General features: G+C 31.0%; 4 protein-coding genes across 4 annotated transcripts; 3 read left to right on the top strand and 1 right to left on the bottom strand.

Moving 5' to 3' along the window:
• Positions 1-775: 775 nt before the first annotated feature.
• Positions 776-7,232, top strand: TRIADDRAFT_54002 (uncharacterized protein; the record flags this gene model as incomplete). Its single annotated transcript, XM_002110726.1, has 15 exons — positions 776-852; positions 1,478-1,575; positions 2,624-2,689; positions 2,810-2,877; positions 3,342-3,388; positions 3,474-3,547; positions 4,136-4,303; positions 4,684-4,766; positions 4,887-4,956; positions 5,056-5,096; positions 5,209-5,323; positions 5,745-5,906; positions 6,275-6,345; positions 6,454-6,529; positions 6,745-7,232. The coding sequence occupies 15 exons, from the start codon at positions 776-778 to the stop codon at positions 7,230-7,232; spliced, it is 1,704 nt and encodes a 567-aa protein (XP_002110762.1).
• Positions 7,233-10,942: 3,710 nt separating this feature from the next.
• TRIADDRAFT_15221 (uncharacterized protein) lies at positions 10,943-11,617 on the top strand (the record flags this gene model as incomplete). Its single annotated transcript, XM_002110725.1, has 1 exon — positions 10,943-11,617. A coding segment is annotated over one exon (675 nt), but the record flags the coding sequence as incomplete, so codon positions are not given.
• A 2,559-nt stretch (positions 11,618-14,176) lies between these two features.
• On the bottom strand, positions 14,177-15,262 carry TRIADDRAFT_54000 (uncharacterized protein; the record flags this gene model as incomplete). The annotated part of the gene is made up of 1 exon (XM_002110186.1): positions 14,177-15,262. One exon carries the CDS (start codon positions 15,260-15,262, stop codon positions 14,177-14,179), a length of 1,086 nt encoding a protein of 361 aa, XP_002110222.1.
• A 6,937-nt stretch (positions 15,263-22,199) lies between these two features.
• On the top strand, positions 22,200-22,847 carry TRIADDRAFT_15767 (uncharacterized protein; the record flags this gene model as incomplete). The annotated part of the gene is made up of 1 exon (XM_002110724.1): positions 22,200-22,847. A coding segment is annotated over one exon (648 nt), but the record flags the coding sequence as incomplete, so codon positions are not given.
• Between the last annotated feature and the right edge of the window lie 1,160 nt (positions 22,848-24,007).

Genomic DNA, 24,007 nt, shown 5'->3' with positions numbered 1-24,007 from the left:
GAGATGACTGAAGTATCATGATTTCTATCATATACTAACATTAACCAAGTCTAAGATTCAGATATATGACACTTTCATCTCTTGATAATTTCATCGCTCTTATGGCTACTATCGCTTTTTCTTGTGATCGGAATAGTTATACAGTAGGAGATAGATACAGATCGCTTTTTAACCATTAACTATCGCCATAGGCGAGATATCAGCAGTTTCATGGTCTCTAGCAGAGTATGAATAAAACTTTCCATCTCTAAATAATATTAATTCTTGTGGCTATCATCCATTTCTTCTGTGATAGTGATGGTTATAAAAGAGGATAAAGAGAATGATTATTATTCTTTAAATCTGCCTATAAACCAAATATCAAAGGCATCATAATTTCTATTACAGTATGAGCAACATTTTCCATCTCTAAATAATATTAATTCATGTGGCTATCATCCATTTCTTCCCCGATAGTTATAAAAATAGGATAAAGAGATTGATTATTATTTCTTAAATCTCCTCATAAACCAAATATCAAAAGTATCATAATTTCTAGGAAAGTATGAATAAAATTTTCCATCTTTAAATAATATTAGTTCTCATGGTTACTATTAATTTCTTTCGTGATATGGATAGTTATAAAACAAGATAAAGAGATCATGATTTCAGTCGAATCTGCTTATAAGCGATATAATGATAGTATCATATTTTCTATCAGAGTATAAATAATACTTTCAACCTCTTAATGATATCAATTCCGCTTTCTTGAACCTTTATAGTAAAAGAAGATGAAATGATTCCTTTCGTCCAAGTATTCAACTCTCTTTCCAAGCTGTCATCAACGTCAGGCTCGGTGGATATGAGATCATTGTAAGTTTAAGATTGTGATAAATTCTACGATAGAGAATACCTAACTACAATTTCTTTCTGCGGGTAAAGTTTTTAGGCAGCTATTACTTCCTTTAAATAATTATTTCTCCGCAGAATATTAATTTTATGTGCGCTTTAATTAAATATAGTATCTTAACTTTAACAGTTGAACCAAGGTTCTTCGCTTTATTGCTATAGTACATAAGCTTTCCCATATACGAGTAATGCAGATCGCCAATAAATATGTTAGAAATTAATTCAGTATAATCTACATCACTTTTATATGATCTCAGCATTTTCTTGCTCCAGATCCAAGCTATTCTACTTTCATTCTGTGATAGCAATCTACATTAACTTTCCGATGCGCTGATCATACGAGTATAACTATGAGACTGCTTTAGAATTAGGCTTAAATTAACCAAAGCTCTTACATCTTGTAACTAACAGATATCTCTACTATGCTAATGCTATATGTAATGTCATTAACCACTTTTTTAATTACATAAATGCAAAAGAAATGGCTAAAACTAATTATCACGATATTTAAATGCTTGCTTAAAGTAAACTGGACTTACTCGAATTCTATAAGCTATTTTATCTTAACATGAATTATGCCATTTTGCAGCATTCAATGTTTCCACTTGCAAGGAATCCTATCGCGTAGACTGTTTGCAATATTAGATACTGACAAAGATAACCGATTGAGTCAGGAAGAATTTATAGGTAGGATTACGTACTTGATTGACTTGAAATGATTAGAAATATAATCTTGCTAGAAGGCCTGATTTTAGATGAAATTAATGTCATAAAAGTACTGTTGCAGCTCTAACATGTCGATAGTACATTATTCAATATCGATATTTAGAAAGTTTATAGAGCTTTGATCAATTTTTGATAATATAAACTTACAAATTTCTAAATTATAAAATCTAGTTCTGTTTCTCACTTAATATTCTCTTATACTGTATGTGGATAATTGGATGAACAACATATGTCACAGTTTTTTACGCAACAGCATCTATAGAATATCTAATTCTAATTTATATCGATACATGTTTTAAGTTTATACATTAACAAGTGTAGTAAACTTTCATACCATAAAAATTTAATGTTATCTTACTCTGATTTACATTTAATTTACAATTGCAGTAATGAAAATTAAATCATATTATAATCCGCAATTGAATTTAGTATTATCACTGCATAACTGTTTTCATGCATGCTTCTCTACTCTACCACGGAGAGTACTCCTATACAAAGTTTGCCATATAAAATAACATCTAATCTTGGATACTTTTGCTACAGATGGATTAGCTACTTGTATATATGCAACCAAACGAGAAAAGCAAAAAATACTATATAGAATGGTAAGCTCTTTCCGTAGCTGTTGCTATTAGTAAATTTTATAGACATCTATTTAAATAAAGATGAAATTACTAACAATAAATAGAATCATAAACTTTCTAATTTGTATTTTTCAATGACATGGCACTTGATGATTGAACTGGCAATTTTGTTATGATGTTATACTAATATGGTTTCTAGTATAATTTATCAGGTAATCAATCTTATTTGTACGATACAAATAAATACAAAGTAGATAAATTGCAGGAAGAATTTTTAAGCTCTATGTTCATTATAAAATAACAGTGTATATCTGAGTATTCATCTAACGTATTGGATCTAGCAATTACTTTAGTGTAATTTACTTAATATTAAGACAGTACCATAAGAGTTTCATAAATTGACGTGTTATATACATATCATGTAGGTCGTGAAGGTATTATAGAATCGGATATGCTAACAGTCCTTAAATCAGTAATTCTTCATGGCAAAGGTAAAAGTTAAAGACTTACCAATTTACATTATTCTTTATAACGCGATAAATTAATTTGGAATACAGAAAAACTAACTGTAAATTAATTAAGGTTTCCTTTTTGTAATTTTAATGTGTCAGATCCCAACTTGAATCTGAATATTGAAGATATAATGAGGGATGCATACCATACATACCACAAGAATCATGTAAGCCTTCTTCGATTCTCTGTATAGAATAATAACAAAAATTAATCGATATAAGCTTAATTTTGCTCAAGTTTATAATTAAACTAGATAAAAGCAAACAATGTAATTAGTGATTAGTACCATTAAAATTGCCTCCAATAAAGTTACATATCGTTTGTTAGTTACTGGTAACTTATGTAAATGTTCATGTAGAACAGTTGCAAAGACAATTTAAAATGTTTCATGACGTACGTTGTATGTATCGCAATGGAATGCTTAATAGACTGGAAAGCTTTCTTTTATGGAATTTTCACGATGGATTGATGCCAATCCTTACCTCATGGAGTGTGTATTTAATCGATTACCAGACGTGGTTTTTAATCACCAAGTAAATTATTAAAAATTTATCTTTATATGATTACAATCGATTTTTCTATAGTTTTCCAATCTATTTCTTCTATATCTTACCTAATAAATGAAATCAGTCAACAACCGCAAATAATAATACCAGCTGGCAATTTGGAAGAAATGGGTATGTCGAAGTTTATACAAGAGAAGAAACTGTTTCCTCAATTTTAACATCAAAGTTGATCTTGATTGTTTCCATGTAAATTTAGTTTACCCCCTCTTAAAAAACAAAACTGGATACATCAAAACAGACCAGAAGATCAAAAACTTATTAGTGAAACAAGTAAGTTATCGACTGTATCTGTTAACAATGGGTATTCAAGCTTGTTAGCTTTCCCAGGGTTATTATTTTACAGTTTAAATTTCATCTAGTAATCTTCTTGCTCCGAGTTGGCTATGACATCATAGTATTATATAAATACTCTTTACGATATGGAGATGAAATAGCATGATAGAATGTCTTTAAAAGTATTCTACGCTTAGGATAGATTTCAGATTGTTGTATATAGATCCGAAGGAATAAGCCTTCAAACAATTTCGATAATTGTACATATTCTTCTTTAAACTAATTTTAATTTGAGTTAGTTTTTGATTTAGCACCTTACTTTCGAATTTACCACTAAAAGTTATTATATTATAAAGTGTTCTGTCAGGTTGTTACTATTTCAGGTAGTATATTGGGAAAAAAGTAATACACGTATATAGCATGACTATAGAATGTGATAGCTTAACTTATGGCTAGTGGACGTGGTAAAAATAATTTCATTTTATACGAAATTCACTGTTCACTCTATCTAGAAGCATAAAATACTTAGTTTATATATTAAATATATAGTAATATAGAATAATAAATTCGTTTTCCTGCTTACAGATAAATCCATAGTGCCTCGATCTTATTGGATTTATAAAGCCAGCCAATATGATCTATCGCCTGAACTACGCAGCCAACATTCTGCTTGTTATTACAATGGTTGTATTTATGTCTATGGTGGAAGAACAAAATATTCAACTCTAAGAGATTTTTGGAAATTTAATTTATGTAAGTTTATTTTTGCCTTCATCTTTTAAAATGGAAAAGGAGGTAATTCTATTGGTGCAATATTAAAAATTAGTTTGAGTTATGCATTTCCATAAAATACCACCAGTAATACTATAAAGTCGTATCTATAGTACTTCATATCATTCGTTCACTTCATGAAAATATTTGTACATTAGTCAATAGCGTTTATTACTAAGAATAAATGCCATTCTCTACTATCTATAGGATATGGTTTCGTACGTAGCATATATTAGGGCTAGAAATTTAGTTTCTATTACTTTATACGATGGTTTAGGGATTTAGAGAATCGACATTGAGGCTATGAATAAGAATTGAAAATATGGATTTCAGCTATCATTTATTGTTGTTTTTTCCTTTAGTTAATGAAAATTGGGAAAATGTCCAGCCTAGAAACGATTATTCACCATCATCTCGACATGGGCAAACGACTGTAGTTTATAGAGTAAGCTATCGATATTATCTTCTCCTGATTTGCAGAATAGCAATGACTGTATTAGATGTAAACTAATTCTAATAAAACCAATCTAATAAATTGTTATTCTTTTCTACTGATGAATTACAGAACAAATTATATTTATTTGGTGGTCAATTTAGTGATCAAGATGAAGCTTCATTTTGGATTTATAACTTTGGTATATAATAATGAAGATTATCGCCATATGATGTTGAAATTATATAATAATTGAAACTCTTTATTAATTTCTTTCGATATTTAAAATGGACTAAATTAGAATTTAATTTATGGTCTCCATTTGAACCGGATGGTAGCATGGTTAGTTTATAGTTTAATTTTGGACCTATTGATTATAAATTTCATTAATTGTATTATATTATTCCCTAGTTCAAACTAACTCATCTTGGTTACATATCATATAATGAAATAGATTCCTTCTACTAGACGAAATCATACAGCATCTATTATAAATGGGGCTATGTACATTTTTGGTGGCTATATTGATTTTAGAGGCTCTACAAATGAGCTTTGGTCATATGCTTTCGGTAAATATTTTAAATGTTCCTATGTTGATATTATACTTGAATTACAATTGTAATTTCATAAGTTATACAGATATTTCGATTCAGCCTATCCGGAATGAATAATTTCTTGTTTAACTTTAATATTACAACATAAGACTTACCGAAAGTATATCTTTCGATTCTTATGAAGTTTATTGCAATCTGCTGCTTTCACTTATGTTATATCGTATATTTTGAATAAATGGACGTTTTTGATTTTATCTTCATGAAATGCTTACTCAGTCCATTATTAATAATAATTAATTAAGCCTATAAATTACTTGAATGAGTTAATATCAGTTAAATCCCACCTAATCTTATAGTGATGCCCTTTGCTATTCCTGGAAATTCGTTTTATATTATTTGATTTTAAGCGGATTTTACTTCTGTATTTTACGCACAGAATCAGATACCTGGGAATTAGTCTATCCGCTTGATTACAAAGATAGTAATAGTCCACTTGGTCGTTACGCTCATTCTACAGTTGTACATGATAATGCACTTTGGATATTTGGCGGCTTGAATGATTTAAATGTTACAAATGACTTGTGGAAATGGGATATTCGTAAGTATTTCTAATATCATTGTACTGTAGAGTTAAAATTTTGTATCAAGAATTACGAATAGAATGGTATCAAAATGATTTTGATAGTAGATTCGAGCCTATTTTAATCGGTCATTTCTATGAAATGATAATGTAAATAGTAGTTAGAATAGATTGCAAAATACAGCATAGGCTATATATTTATCGCTATTTTATGATCGAATGATCATCCGATTCTGCTCTGATTTATTTGGTTATAAATATACTAATAATAGTAGATTAATAAGTATAACTCTTATTATATGCCACATTACCGCTTCATTTAAATTAGTAAAATAAGCGTTTGGAATTATAAAATATTCTTAATGAAGCTCTGTTCATATTTAAAGTACAACAACAGTGGAGACGTATTAAATCGAAATCTGGGCCCCCACCACTCTGTAAACATTCTGCAGTTAAGGTAACGAACATATTCCCAAATGGATTCATATTTCTTGATGGCAATTAAATATCAGAAATATTTAGTGGTTGAATAAGAAGATAAATTCTTGTTATCTCGACACTATAGACGAGTCACGGAATGGCAATACTTGGTGGTGAAAGTTACGGAGTTATAATGACCGACTTATGGTTATTTGATTTTGGTAAGAGAGTAATAGATTCTCTTTACTGTCAGCACCATCAATATATTAATTATTCAAACTATGGCTTGAAATTGACGTCAAAATACTCATTAGTAATTCTGAAACTCTAGTTTTAACGTCATTATTCTCGTTTAAATGAATTTTGTAGCAAGTGAGCTCTAAAAACTTTACTTCGTTCTTATTTTCAAATTTTAAAATTCACTATATAAACCCAGGAACAACTCATTGGCGTAAAATACAGTTAGATCGTACTGGTATTGAAATTCCTTTGCCTTATTCCCGTCATGTTTTACTATCGATATCATCCTTTATGCTACCAGCTCAATTGAATCAATCGAGTTGGTTAGTTCATTTAAGGCCCGGCTCTTCGCCAGCTTCTTTTCTTTCCGATAATACAGGCGAAAACCATGAAAAGTTAGTTGCTAACTTATCTACCCCTCATATTCAACGGCTTTCTGTTGCTCCAGCTAATAGCCGATTAGGAGGGAATTATTCTCCCGATGCATTATCTATAGTATCAGGCGATAGCCAGCAATCAACAACATCGGATTCACAAGAGCAAGAAACGAATTCCTATCAAGAGCCACCCATTCCCACGGGTATGACTTGTTTTTATGTCCTTGGTAGCCATGAAATCATGGATCCCAATAAAGCTGCAAGCAAATCACTGGACATTTGGAAATGCTATTTTAATTCGATTTAGATCATGATAAACTTAATTTTATATGAAAACTGCATATAAATATTTTGTAATTTTTTGTAATAGGATGAATACTGTTTATCAAAATATTTATTTTTACGTTTTATACTAAACAATAGCATGCTGTGTATATTTACTTGAATATCGTAGAAGAGTACAGTAAAGAAGTAATAGATGCCTTTCATATCTGATCGTTTCATATTGATTAAGATTATCATCTTATAAGTGAAATGCTACATAGGTTGTGTAGTATCTTTCGACTGTCTATTAACTTGAAATCATATGTTATGGCATCTAGTATAGACTCAGTTAATATACACAAAAACTTTAGTTTATCAAATTCATCGTAGAACCATATATCCTATAAAATAGGGAGCCTTCGAAAACAACCAATCTAATTAATTTGCTGAAGTTGAACTACGTTAATATAGGTCAATTTATAATTTGTTAACTATTGGTAAAAAATTTTTTATCGGCAAATTATAGTTATCGCCATTCCATATTTAAGATTTTTAAATTCTTGATTGACTTCATAAATTACGTAAAATTCCCAAAATATGAGATCATGATTTTGTCCTTTGATAATTATTAATATTTCATGCACCGTATTATATAATATTGTGTATGATAATGTTTTTATGTTCATTTTTCAACAAACTTTGAAATAAAATATTCCATACTAATAGCCAATCCTTATGCATGTTTAGTCACGATTCTTTCTTCTATTTGTATTCAAATTAAACAATTCTTACTGTTTCTTTTGAGTATGTCGTCATCGGATAAGAACATCAAAATATTAATGTTCTAGATTTTGATTAATATTTTATTTGCAAGTTGAATGCGATATATGATTTGGGGTTACAATATTATATGCAGTAAGGAAGGCATCAGCCCATAATGCTGTTATAATGTAGTTCTTAATATCTGGTATTAAATATGAATACCAGGACAGAAAGTACAGGCATGTTGGATATTTCATTTTAGTTCGATTTCTCTATAAAATACGATCATCTCGAGTCGATACATAGTAGCGTATTTATTTCTTTATAATCTGAGTTTGGAATCGTTAACAGGTAAAAAATTATTATAGTAAAATGCTGAAATAGAGTTAATTTAGTTGTGGTAAATGTATTATTCCGCTTGAGTCTTGATATCGTTTAAGTTAATGAAGATGCAATAAAATAGAATATCCTCTTTAACTACTATTGTGTAGTCGCTGTAACTTTGTTAAACCTATGCAGGCTTATAAAATATCTATAAATATAGCATGATGAGATCATTTAAATGTTGCGGATAATTTTACTTGTACTCTGTCGTGTTTCTGTTCTCTAGCGAAAAATTTTGTTAATTTATATTAAAAAAGGGATATTTGAACTACTACTGGGGTGAATCCTACTCTTAAAGCAGTGATATCTCGTGCTATCGGTGCCTCTATTACAAATACTGTAAATGGCAGTCTTAGTTTGTTTCGTTAAGTATTTGTTGGTAGACGATATTTGTACTTGTGCAAACTATGGAAGAAGGACAATCGCGAACTTGCGACGTTGTATATATAGCCTACTCTCACACTGCTTGCAACACATTTAGTACTTTTATGATAGGAAATAGTATAAATACAATAATAAGAATTTTTTATGACACGTCTAGACAATAATGATACAAATGTATCATTTCTTAGGCAGTATTAGCTAGCAATACCAGTATAGTCCTTATAGCTACTCTATATGAAAGTAGTTCGTTTCAAGTGCAAGAATTATTAGCAATCTATATAAAAAGTCCAATGATAATGTAACTACTAGTGAAATGTAAATTAAGCAATTAGGCTCTAAGCAATGTTACTGTAGATCTTATTTATGATTCTATGTTGTAATAAGTGTTGACGATAATTACATGATTGTTCTGTATGTGTTTATAAGTATACGATGTACAGTACATTAGCCTGCGTGTTTTGGACTTTTTGATTTGGAAAGTATACACGTATATGTTGATCTCGAATTTATCGGATGTCATTAGGATGTATACTAAGAAAAGTAAGATGCCATTAATCATGGTTATTAAATAATAATATGAACAATGCTATAGTCGCTATCGAGTAGTGATCATTTTTAATAAATATAAACCTATTTTGAGCGATAGTTAAATATTTTAGAATACTGCAGGTTTGGTAAATAATATCAAACATACCAGCAGCATATTTCCATCCTTCGCAAACGCGTAGCGTAATGTAATTTAAGAAAGTTTTTTTCCGATCACGTATTGTGCAGAAACTCCCCCCCCATTTTTATCAATCAAAAGCCTCAAATTTCCGTGCAATACATATATATATTAACACATAGAATTTTAACTAATCAAATCTCTCTTTTGCCAAGACGTATTTAGACTATCAAAACTTTGTCGTATCGTGCAAAAGCGAATATTCAAGGTTTAACACATGCTCGCATATAGTATATAGGATGACCACACTTAAGACTAAATATAAATCGTCATTTGATAAGAGTATATCAATATTTACAGCAATCTTCGTGTAGTAAACCTAGCAAAGGCAGACGACATAAATCCAGGTAGAAGGCAAGGACAAATTGTTGTTACATTACATCACCACAGACTTGCCGTCAGTATTATTAATTCCTGTCTGTGATGGTATAGCCCTACAACTATCTTTCGAATGGTATAAATGCGATAGCACAGCATACTAGCCTCAGAAATTATAAAATCAGTCTTTAAAATTGAAATTGGAAATCATGATATTCTGTTGGCAATCTATCCATTTATTATTTTTATTTCCAAGAGCTATTTCCGCACTTAGTAGTTACATGTGCCGATATGTGGTATGTAATATTTAGGAAAGGATCACTATGTTTTAATCAACAACTTCATAATAAAATAAACATTTAGCCAGTGAAAGAATGAGTAAATGGACAAAGTTCAAGTTTGTACGATTATGTGATGTAATGCATCCTACAACAAGGCATATAAGTGCTTATAGTATAGAATTGAACTAATGCGAGATCTATTATATAATTTTGCTGATATACCATCATGATGCACAATATTAGGCAGTAAAGCTTTCAATCTTATATCAGATACAGCAAAAATTAGATGATTATTCTTTATTGCTAAGATGCTCAATGATTGATTATAATTATTTAACGAGATCGACCAATAATACTACATAAAGTCGCTTATAGGATGGTTTTCAATCGCTATTCTTGAAATAATTAGCTACATTTCAACATTTCTCTTCAACTATGGTACCAGTTCAGAAATATCTTTATTTAATATGTATTGTCTATGTAGGTATCTTCTTACTAGGTTTTATCTACGTTGATAATCGATTGATTCCTATTTGTATATTAAGTCAACGCTGTAAAACTCAATCTGCAAAATGTCCAATAACGATGCTCTGTCGTCGTCATCACAGAAATGGTCAATATGTAATAATGACTAAAGATGGTTTCTATCAACGTCATCAATCTGGTATGAATAACCTTAGTTTGCATGTTGAAGAAACCTGGAATGATAAGGTAGAAAAGCCAAATTTAGCATCATCCACGGGAATAGCAGGGAACGCAACAAGTTTACTAGATCATAAAACGATTTCTGTGCAAAAATTCCATTTATCAAACAAATTACCAACCCAAGCTAAATCAAAAACCCAACGTTATCCAATAACTACTTATTGGAAGAATCACAGCGATATCAGGCCTTGTAGAAAAGATGCATTTGTTCTTCTTGTTATTAACAGTAAGCCAAATAACATATTTCGACGTAATGGCATCCGTAAATCTTGGGGTGATGGTAGCACACAAATCAAACAAATGAATCATCCTTATGCTTGGAGAACAATTTTTGTTATTGGCCGCTCTACTGATGCATACATTAATCTTACTGTTGAAAATGAAGCTAAGCGTTATGGTGATATCTTAATTGGCCAATTTATTGATCATTTTAAAAATTTAACGGAAAAAACGATATTAGGCATGTACTGGGCTGCAACGTATTGCCGTCCACAATATTACTATAAAGGTGATGATGATGTTTTCGTCAATCAGGCCAATCTCTTTCATTACTTAATTCAACGAAATCGTCAATTAAGTAGGCGTCCTGATCTTCAATTAGCCCCAACTTTATGGGCTGGTAATGTTGGTGAAAAGAATCGTGATGTAGTACGCCAGAATACAAGTAAATATTACGTGTCTTATAAAGACTATAGCCGATCAATTTATCCGAAATATTGTTCAGGATTTGCCTACATTATGTCAGCTAATGTTTTAAAAGGTATGTTACACGCAGTACAGTACAAGAGGAAAATTCAATCGATCGATGACGTATTTATTGGCATGCTTGGCCAACAAATTGGATTAGTTCCGACTCATGATCATCGATTTGATGTTCAACATTATCCATTTACGTTACAATATATCTCCATTCCTAAGCTTTGTAAATTATTTGCGGTTCATGGAATTAGATCACCAATTAGACAAATGAGAATGCTTCGTCAAATTTACGATCATTGCAAGTACTGAGAGTGATCAAGACTTTATATGAATATTTATCTAGGCCAATCATGCCTTTCTATTAGGCTACTTGAAGTATTAAAACTCGATTTTGGTCCATCTCATGCAGTATATAGTAAAGCATTGATGGGTAAAAATTTATTAAATAACTAATATATTTAATTAACACTATCATATGATTTGATCTATGCCAAAAATGTGTTTAAAACTAATTAAAATCCAATTACTGATTTGAATCTTTATAGCTTTATTTTGCAATATATGTGTAATATGTCAATTTAATACATGCTATAAAACTCTAGGGATAGTATTTACTGGTACTGTAAGTACAATACTAGTATTAGTCATAGTAGCTGCGATGAACAAAAAAAGTCATTGCTTATATTGGATGACAAATATTTTTTATGTATCTTTAATGCAGTTCTCGTATTAAAATGATACGATATTCTATTTATACCTCATGCAATTTCCTGTTAATGCATCGTCAAAATATAATTAACTATAGCTTTAACTCGTTATATTGTATTGGCACTTATTATAAAAATGGTTTTAAAAGATAGATATCAGTGACCATATGAAGTACAGTACGTCAATTTCATTAAATAAATTAAATCTACAGCACCGTATAAACTAGGAGTTTTGAGTAGAGAATATTTAACTGTAAAAATTAGCCCTGAATAGCTGTATGACCATTCTAGCTCATGCTGGACTGTTATTGATTGAATATAGTTAGGAAAACGTAGCAATGACTATTATTATGTCCTACCATAATATCATAGTTTGATATCCATTAACCGAAAATACCATAAAGCGTAATTAAAATGCACTCTATGTATTTACATGTGTGTGCCCGAATGTGCTGGTCTTGCTTCGTATCAAGTTTACTACCTACTAAAATATTTATCGACAGTATTTGATACGGTAACATGTAGACAGTGTCGGTGGCTGGTTATAAAACCTTTTATAATTTTTATTTATGATAATATTGTAAGAAATTCCAATTCACTGCCTAATCATTGAATAATGCTACAAACTACCGATTACAGAACTAGTTTTAAAATGTTGCTGATAATTACAATAACAGCCAGGCCAAAGTGGCTGTGCTAAAACGTCCACGTAACCTTGAAATTTCATACCTAAATTACTGTATATTGCGCTCTATATTACGTTTCAATACTGTTATAGTTTAATAGTATTATTTCAGAACTAATAAAATACAGAATTTAAAGTATCATGGCTTGATCAAACACGCATTCAAGATTATAGACCGTACTGCGCAATATTTAGCTATGTTGTCTTTAACAGCATTTACAGTATTTACTATATTACTTGCACCCTCTCGTTTGCTAGGGTTGACGTTAATTTTCTGCTCCCTCATCGCTAATTAATGGTACCTAATGCAACATTTATTACCAATTATCGAGTAAATAATCCACCTTAAATTAATAAGCAGTTATAAGATAAACATAATTAGAGCGCATAATTTATCATTATCATTTCCATTATATAGATATGCGCGTATTTATATAGAATTAGCAAACTGCCGCAGGTGCTAAAAAGAGAAAAAGTGGAAATACAGTACATACTGGCAAACTGACATTCAGAAAAAGAGAAAACCAAGTTATTAAATTAGTTCTGATATTTTAGAATATGTACCGATAGCAATATCTTGCAGTAGACTAAAGATCAATATAATAAAAATTAAAGGTTTTGCAATAGTTATAATTGTTCATTGAATAAATGATTTTAATACCCTCAATACTAACTAAAGTATAATGATCATATGATAACGATGAGTTTTCATCAAATAATTCTTGCCTATGACAATCTACAACCAAAGCAATGGATAAATCGTAACTTAAATTCGTCCACAATCTTTATAGTACAATTATATAGTAATTATTTATTTAGAATTTTATTGGGTCAGCTAACATCAACGAGAATTATACATGAGCATTTAAATTAATCGGCAGTACTGTATAATGTGTGCATAATTATGAAAGAGAGACAATAGGCAAAGCTATATCATAATTAAGTAGATCTATGTCTCACTAAAAGTGGTTATAACGAAATTATTCATTAATGTTAGGAACAAAGAATTGAAAAAAACACATAACTCATCATTGAATTGAAGGTTTAATCTCTTACAAAAATATGCGATGATGATGAAAATTTTCTTATTAATGATTTGGAATAATACCCTGACCAAAATTGACGGAATTTGTCAATTGACTTAATTTTTTTTTCTCTCATGATCACACACAGTCTAAGAAAAAGTGAAACAGAATTCTATTTTTAGAGAGTAGTACAGTGTTAGCACCTTCGTAAAAGTTGATAGAAATCTTTAACTATGAAACATAGTTAACATTTTTTTACTTTCGTGGGCTATATAATCTTGTATGAAAGGTAGCATTTTGTGAAGCCATGAAATCATATTCCAATTTCTGATGGTTTAACGAGAGCAGTATGGCGCGAGACGAATACGGGGAAATATAGCGGATTCTTCACTGCTCCTATTTTAGATATTCTGCAGCGAAGTAATTCCATAAATGCCTGACGATAAAATTTATTGGAAATTGCATAGATTAAAGGATTAAGAGCTGAATTAAGTCCCGTTAGCAATTTGGTAACGCGACGAAAAGTAACATTTTTAAACAACCTTGGATGGTATAATGCTGCTGTATAATAAGTTTCATTTGGCAGCCAACAAATTAAGAAAACAATTGCAGCTATGAAACTCATAATAGTTACTTGCTTGCGGATAAGAGCATCGCGTTGAGAAGTGTGATTGATATTCGCACTAAGGTTACTATCAGTTCTGATCCTTTTATGACAACCAGCAAAAAGTATTCGCCATCCAATATCCATATAAACAACCGCGATAATAAAACTTGGTATAAATATACGAATGAGCTGGACTACTGTAACTATGGCCTTTCGATCAATAGAACCTACCCAATTAGATGATTGACAACCAGTGCCATTAGGATTAGCAGTAAAGCTTAAGATATTAGGTATTTCTAAGCCAATATTCGCAATCCATATTATTACGATCATAATGAGCATTTTCTTTTTAGTACAAAACTCTTTGTAAGAAAATGGCCTAGCAATAGCACACCACCGATCGATACTAATGGTTAATAATGTCCACGCTGAAATAAAACCTGCCAAAAAAAATAAGCTATTCGACCAAATTAGACTACAAAATACATCAAGCCCAACATGAGGAATAGGATAGATGGGTTTAGGAATAACGAAACCAGGTACAATTACCAATAATATGCCTCCTATCATATCGGCAATAGCTAAATTCATGAAGAGATATTCTATAGCTTTTGTAGTTGATGATTTTTTCTTATAATTGTAAATGATCAAACAAAACATTAAATTGGATGTGACCGAGATGAAGGCTATAAGCGCATAAACTGAAGAGATCACGTATTCCCCAAAGCCTAGTGAATCTCTTGTACTTTGAGATCCATTATCCAAATTTGTAAAATTATCATATGAACTCATGATAATCTATTATAATTGCACCTTAAAATTGCAGGGCAATTTACCAGTTGGATCGAATTACGGATGGAAGTTGCTATCACTTAGAATGAGAAATTGTTGGTTATCGTTTTCCTGCATAGGACGATCACGATGCTAGCGTGAAAAATAAAAATACCTATTGGTTCAATGTTTCCGTCACACTGTAATTTAACAAATGTAGTTCTTATTATCAATAATTGATTGATTACTATTTCACTTCCGGTCTTTTCGAGAAGCGAAGATAGAAATCTGCTCTTTAAGTGTCTACATTTTTTATCTACTTGTGCATCCAACATTATATCTATACCTATATTATATATGGCTCTTAACCAGTATAGTCTATCATATTCCGTATTAACTTCCATGCAATATCTATATCTATGATAACATCTATATCTAATGTGCAGCGTTGACAAAGTATGGTATTACTTTGTGTATTAATGTTAATACAAAAGGAAGTATCTTGGTTTACTGATTTTATTCACTGGCTGTCTGTAGTCAATAACTTAACTGGTCTAACTTAGCATACCTATTCATGAATTACAAGAAAGGAAAGATGGTCAAATAGATGCTCATATATCACTGTTACCGCACATATAGCTGCCTAAATGTATTACTTTGGCAGCCAAATGTGAAAAATATTTCGTTCAAATTTTCTGTCTCGCAGATTAATTTCTCAAGCAAATTTGTTATTACAATACAATTTCTGTTCAACTTTAGCTGTGCTAAGGCATTTTTGGTAACTATAAAGAGCTGTAGCCTTAATCAACATATCAAATAGAAAAAATATGACCTTTATACTTTCTGTCTCTTAAACCATTCTCGCAAGCATATTTGTTCTTTCAATACACATTGTGTGTAGCTTCTTTAATCGGTACTGCATATAGTAAAGTATAACCTTTATATCCTCTCGCACTTAACATATTTCTTTGTAAACTTATCATTTCAGTACATATTCCGCTAACTTAGCTGTATTTAATTTATATGAATATTATTGCGATGCTATATAGTAAATTCATTACTTTGCTTACAGATAAATCCATATTAACTTGCTCTTATTAGATTTATAATCTAGCTGATATTATGATCTATCGCTCTAGCTTCGTAGTCAGCAGTCTGTTTTTTATTTGCATTGCTAGTACTTAAGTTTAAGGTGGAAGAAACAAGTACCAAACTCTGAAAGATTTTTTTGGAAATTAAATTTATGCAAGTTCATTTTTTCCTTCTTTTGTCACTACATTCGGGCTCAATCATATAGCTACCTGGTAATTTACTAATTAGAAACTTTACAAATCTCAGATAAAAAATATTCCATTTAAACCTAATCTAATTCAATTATGAAATTCGAAAATCAAAAAATCTTTTTATTTAACAGTGTAGCACAATTTTCCTTCATAAAAAGAAAATTTAAGGTCCACAACTTATCTTCATAAATATCAACATCTAAATTATGTAAGAATTGTTAACAAAAAATTCATTAATAGATTACGTCCATGAACATATCTTATTACCTTACTTTATAATCTTAACTTTAGAATACCCGTCACGCCTACTCTAGTGTATCAATTAATTACCATCTGCGCAGAACTATTAAAAATGTGTACAAAGCCCAATTATCTAACAGTTTGATACACTTTTTAATAATATTAATATTGTTTGAAGATTATAAATGGCGTTTCAACAATATAGAGCTATTTAAAGTTAACAGTTATAAGCGTAAGTAAGGTCATGTTGTCGTTGTTAAGATTATAAATTGGGTTTTAACAATATATATAGAGAGCTATTTCAAGTTAACAGTTATAAGTATAAGTAAGATCATGCTGTTGTGGTGGAGGTTATAATTCGTTTCAACAATGTAGATCTATTTTAAAGTTAGCAGCTTTAGGTGCAAGCAAGGTCATGTAGTTGTTCTGGAGATTACAAATATCATTTCAGCACAAAGAGCTGTCTAAAGCTAGCAGTTATAAGTACTGTATGTGCAAGGTCATATTATTGTTGTGAAGATTACAAATACCATTTCAATAATATAGAGTTATTTAAAGCTAGCATTTTATAATTATAAGGTCATGTTATTGTTGTGAAGATTACAAATAGCGTTTTAACAATGTGGAGCTATTTAGAATTAATAGTTTTAAGTAAAAGTAAGGTCATGTCATCGTTGTGAGGGTTACAAATGGCTTCTCAACAATATAGAGCTCTCTACATTTAGCGGTTATAAGTATAAGTAAAATCATGTTATTGTTATGGAGATTACAAATATCGTTTCAAAAATATAGAGCTATCTGAAGTTAGCAGTTATAAGTGTAAGGTCTTATTATCATTATAAAGAATTAATCAATTTTGATTTCGCATAAAACCAAAGACAGTAATTCAAGAATTTAATTCTTGTATTAAGACTGGTGATACGATTCAATGATTTCTATTGATGATCTTGGGACTATAAACAATCTAGGGAAATAAATAAACTAAATCAATACTCTAAAAAGTTCACGGTACTTGTACTGCAATAATAATATATTACTATGCAAGATAGGTTGTTAGTAGATTTAGAATTGTAAAACTAATCTATTTTTGGGTAAGGGCCAATGAATTTTTTAGATACCTAATTTATAAGCTTAAGGGTCAGATCGTGCTAGGGTCGTGCTCAATCTCGTGCTATATGCATCTTCTAGCGTATTCAAAGTATAGCATAAAGTTATACACATTTAGATCTTAAAATATATGATTGTCAATATTATTTACTAAAATGTTAAGTTTTATGCATATACTCCAGTAGCTGTGCGTGATTAAGGTTAGAAGATATAAAGCTAGCTACTTTTGAAATTACTTCTGCTGTTGTAGAAATTTTGTTAAAGAGAACCCGCAATAAAATTTTTTCAAAGTCCTTCGTCATTAGTATTGGTGGAAAGAATATTGTAAGTCGTAGGTTTGTTGCATTTAACTATTACAATTTACATGCAAGGCTTAGATAATAGTACCAGCAGTATATTTAAGTATATACGGTACACGGCACTATGAAAATGGCAGTAGTTTTATGAAAATCATATTTTTATACCGTGCGTCCTTTACTCAGTTCACGGAAACAGTTATGTATTAGCTCGAAGCATACCTACGTATATTAATCAAGCAAATGCTATACTGCTTGTAAGACACAGCGTGGTATGCAACATATATTAGATTATTAATTTAGTGTATGAAAGTTTATACGATGTCTTAATGATACTGGGAATCAATATGAATTTCAAGATATACTGTAATTTCTTTTCGTTTTCCTTACTAAGTCGACGAAAATTAGGAAAAAGCTTATCTTAGAAATGATTGTTAGCCATCATCACAATATATACAAAAAAATGTAGTGGATCGGATAAGCTATCAGATATCAGATTCATTTGATTCATTAATTAAGTAAAATATTGCAAAATCGTATTTAGGGATTCTCCAGGTTACATCCACATTAGATTGTTGTTAAACATGATAATTTTCACGGTTAACTTATTATTCCATTATTTGATCTAAAAGATTACTATTGTGTTTGTATTATGTGATTCGTAATGTTACAGGTATATGAGGTCTTGTTCGTTATGATATAGATTCCCTTCGACTAGACCAAATGAACCGGTAACTATTCTAAATATCTATATTTGGTGGCTACATCAATTTTCCAGGTTCCACTAATGAGCTATGATCAGATACCTTTACTAAGATATTTTAAAAGTCCATATGTCGATATTATAGTTGTGCGAAATTTTAATTACAGTCCTTATAGATTATGCTGATATTTGACTCAATTTTATTGGACGGAATCAATTTTTAAATTTGTTAGCATATCTAGCCTAGCTACCATCTAAAAGATCACATTAAAAGTTAAAGAGAATAGAAAACATGATATTTGGTTTTTATCATACATAATTTTCTGTTAATGCAGTATCTTTTTAACTTATAACATTATACCTGCTGTTATGTATCCGGCTGAGGACAATTTCGAAAAGCGCAGAATTAGGCCAACAATAAAATACCCACTTTATTTAGTGTTAGCTCCTTTATATACAGTATCTGGCTAGTCCACCAATACATTGGCACACAAATTACAGTTATATTGTTATTACTTACATCATGTAGGTGAGAATATCTCCTAATAACATCACATCATTAAACACTATCTTTACTGATTTCCTACACGCAAGATTTGCATTTATTATATTTACAAATTAATCCCTTTATGAAGTATGGAACGTCAATTTCAATTAAAGACTATCTTTTCTGACCTCCTACACACTTAACATCTGCATTTATTTTATTTACTAATTAATCACCGCTGAAGTCTGGAACGTTAATTTCATTAAAATAAAATTAATATAATTTAGTGTATAGCTAGTGATTGTAAGCAGAGAATATTTCACTATGAAATTAGTGATAAATAATTGTATGGCTATTCTGGTACATATTAGGCTGCAATTAATTAAGTATAGTAGATCGGATGTAATAACAAATATCAAAATCAATAATACCATGATAATACGCGTATAATTTGATTCAATATCTTTTGCATGAAGTAACATACAGTACATATGTCCGTCTTGCATTATATCTGGTTTCCCACATAATAATATCTGTAAATTCAAGTAGTAAGCGTTCAATAAAATGTTGCAAAATATGACTTGTCTGTGTATAAAATTCTATAGTGAAAGATTACAGAAGAAAGTTGTAAAATACTGCAGTGCAGACATAGAAAAAGACTATTCGTGTACATTATATATTATTTAGAGACCCGGTGTTAGATAGGCATTACATAGGCGTAGTGAGCCCTCTATAACTAAAGGCTGAAAGATATTCAACCATAGTGTTGCATTAAATTATATCTTTCAATTATTCAGAAAATACATTTTCAATCTAGCTCAAATTCCACGCAGACAGATTAGTATAAGTTTGAGCAATTTGGCTCTTGATTTTTTTATTACATTTTATTGCAGTATTGAGTCATTTTTATTTCTTTGAAATTTCCAATACAAACCAACAGTCACTGGCACTTGATTTTTATTAATTTTTATTGCAGTGTTGAGTAATTTTATTTTTTTAAATTTCGAATGGATCTATTAGTCTCTGGTGCTTGATGTTTTTATTCCTTTTTAACGCAGTATTGAATACTGATTTTATTTCTTTAAAATCTCGAATGCAAACAATCAGTCATGGATACTTGTGTGGTTGGTCTGACCATTTTACGTCGTAATATCGGTCTGATATCATGCAAGGGCCTGAAAGAGAGACTTGGTCAAGAGGCTTTGTAGTAGAATCTTAGACGGGCAGAATTTTCTAGACCCAATGAAGCTGAATATGGAAAATTTCCTTACTTCGTATGGATCTTCTATATCTATTTTTCTGAACCACTTGTACATATTCAACAACATTGATGACGTTGTATAACTGCTTTCGAACAGAATTTAGTACTATAGAATAGATTTCAATGTAATATAACTTAATTTAGAAAAATAAGTGAATTACAGAATGGAGCATCCGCATAATAATACGAGCGAATGGAAGTGTTAGAAATAGTTATGGACTACTAAAAGTAAGCTTTTCTTTTAGCAGTCCATGGAATAGTCCAGTATTATAGTAAAAGATGTGTCATATTGTCCGACCGTCCGAATGGACTAGACTGGGCATGATCGGACGGACAGACTGTTAACACCCAATGAAGCACGAAAATTTAGGTACTTCGTATGGATCTTCTATGTCTATTTTTCTTAATCACTTCTACATATTCAACAACATCAATTACCTTGCATAATTGCTATGGACTACTAAAAGTAAGCTTTTCTTTTAGTAGTCCATGGAATAGGCCAGTATTATAGTAAAAGATGTGCCATATTGTCCGAGCGTCCGAATGGACTAGACTGGGCATGATCGGACGGACAGACTTTTAAGACCCAATGAAACACGAAAAATTAGGTACTTCGTATGGATCTTCTATGTCTATTTTTCTTAATCACTTCTACATATTCAACAACATCAATGATCTTGCATAATTGCTTTCGAACAGAACTAACTAAAATTGAATAGATTTCAATGCAATGCTGCTTTATTTAGAAAAATAAGCGAATTACAGAATCGAACATTGGCTTCATGAAATTATAACAAATGGAAATGATCTACGAGTAGGTGATAATTAAATTAAATTAAATTAAATTAATTAATATGACTCACATGTGGCAGAAATGTCCGACCGTCCGATCAAGCGGCCTATCTTCTCACGCGTGCGCACAAGAACGCATGCTGTAAACTAAGCGTCGGAGGAAGATGCATCTACTAGTAGTGTGCAATCTAGCAATCTGCAGACGCTAACCCAACCTAATGGCGGACAAATGCCATGGATGAGCTAATGTTGGTACCTTGTCAATGAAGATCAACCACCAATCATTCAGTAATTTAAGTTGTAGAGGTAGAGGAAGTCATTGGCAACAAACATCGACTACCTTGGAGACTGAGGATTGATTCTAGTCAAGAGAACATCGATTACGTCCGCCATCTATTTCCAGTGTCATCGTCAATGTACATTAAAAGAGTGGACACCATTTTAGCCATTGGTACTCGTGCAATGAAGACATTTTACAAGTATTGCTTGCTTGTCTGTTTTATTTGCATCACTCTCTTACTCTTGTTATTTCCTAAGCCAGTTAAAAAAATTCCCATCATTGAATCAGAAGAAGCCTTTCGACGTTCTGCAATAAAAAAATTGTCTATTGTGGAGAATAATGATATCAATAACAATATAAGCAATAATGATAATAATTTAACTTGCATCAACAGTACTAACAATCAAAATAATAATGATAGAGAAAACGCCAACAAATCAATACCAATTTGTAAAAATTGCACAGTCGTCAAGCCAAAACGTGGACTTAAACCTTGTCCAGCACCGGTATATGTGCTATTGACCATCAATAGTAAAGCAGAACATTTCCATCGTCGTTTAAGTATCCGTCAAACATGGGGAAATAGCAGCTATTTTACATTAAGAAGCCCCAAGAAAGGCAATGCATGGCGTACAGTGTTTGTTGTTAGCCTGTCATTAAATGCTACTATTAGGAAATTAGTCGAAAAAGAAGCCAAGCTCTATGGTGACATAGTCTTGACTGATATCGTCGAGCATGTTAAAAATTTAACTCGTAAAACATTATTCGGTATGACTTGGGCTGCTAAGTATTGTAAACCAGTATTTATCTATAAAGGTGATGATGATGTCTTCGTTAATGCTCCAAAACTCTACCACTATTTAGCTAGTATGGGTAATAAAGCGCAAAAATTTTTTGTTGGTCGACTAGCTGAACGTACTGCCTTGAAGCCATGTCGTCTTAAAACACATAAATATTATGTGTCCTATGACGATTATAAAGGTGAAACCTTTCCGCCATTTGTTTCTGGCTTTGCTTATGTACTCTCCTTCGATGTCTTGTCGCAAATGCTTGATGTAGCTCCCCACGTCAAAATACTGCAGTCAATCGATGATGTCTATATTGGCATATTGGCTAGTAAAATCAAGGTACGACCACGAAATCATCCTGGATTTCACGTTTACTATCCTTATTTGAGACCTAATCATCGTTTCTCACGCTATGAGGTTGGTCGTCGATTTGCAGAGCATGGCATAGTCAAAGTTGGCTTAATGAAACAAATGTACCAAATGGCATTACAAATGGCTCCGCGAATTGTATAATACCAACTTACTTTGAACTACACAAATACATTCAGTGGTCTCTTCTTCTTGATGATTAACTGTCTTGTGGTTATCCTGTAAGGACTCTGATTACAAAGTGTGTCATGATCAATCTGTTTATATGTATTTATTACAATAATTATTTAGTAAAAGAATAGTATCAAGCAAGACAATAGTAGAGATTTTTTCGTAGATGGTTAATTGTCATATATCACTATCATCCTTAATTTAGCGCATACATTCTGCGTTCTATTCTAGCGCTAATCTTTCAAAATTAGAGGTAAAATTATGCGCAATACTTGAATTTTATACTATTAGTCAATTTTTATTAGTATCACGTCTATGAATTAATTATATTATTGAAAGTAACGTTGTAGTACAACTAGCAGTCGTTGCCATTTCACAGTAATTTGCAGCTATAATTAATATAACTATGATATGAGGTTTAAATCAATTTATGAAATGATAATATAGATTATATTTGATAGAAAAGATAATTTATTTTTAACTTCCTGTTTTTGAAAGATGCTAATAGTGTAATAACAAACTTCAGAAATGTTGCAGAGGATATGAAATATTCACATCATTGTCGAAACCTTAAAGATACTTATTGTCATGTAGTATGTAGTACGTACAGCATATAAGATAGATATAGCCATATGTGTTGTAGAATTTATACGATTCATTATTCAATGATATTTTAGTCAAAACGTTCTCAGTTTCATAGTATGGTTGTAATAATACCCTCATAGGTATATTTCTAGGATCAATGTGCATATAGTTTAGAACTACGACACCTTACACAAGTCAATTCATATACACGTATTTGCAGTAGCGCTGGGATATAACAGACCAGAGTTGCAGTCAGAATAGAGAATCCCAAGAAAGGCCCTTCTTACAATATTCATTCAGTTCGTTATACATACTGTAGAATTAGCTATAGTTAATTATATCGCATAACTATTAGCTAATGTATTGCATAACGTAAACAATTAGAACACACATATATGCCATTG

Source organism: Trichoplax adhaerens, genomic scaffold (genome assembly GCF_000150275.1).
Source record: "Trichoplax adhaerens TRIADscaffold_3 genomic scaffold, whole genome shotgun sequence".
NCBI classification, from domain to species: domain Eukaryota; kingdom Metazoa; phylum Placozoa; class Uniplacotomia; order Trichoplacea; family Trichoplacidae; genus Trichoplax; species Trichoplax adhaerens.
This window is presented reverse-complemented; position numbering and strand designations above follow the sequence as displayed.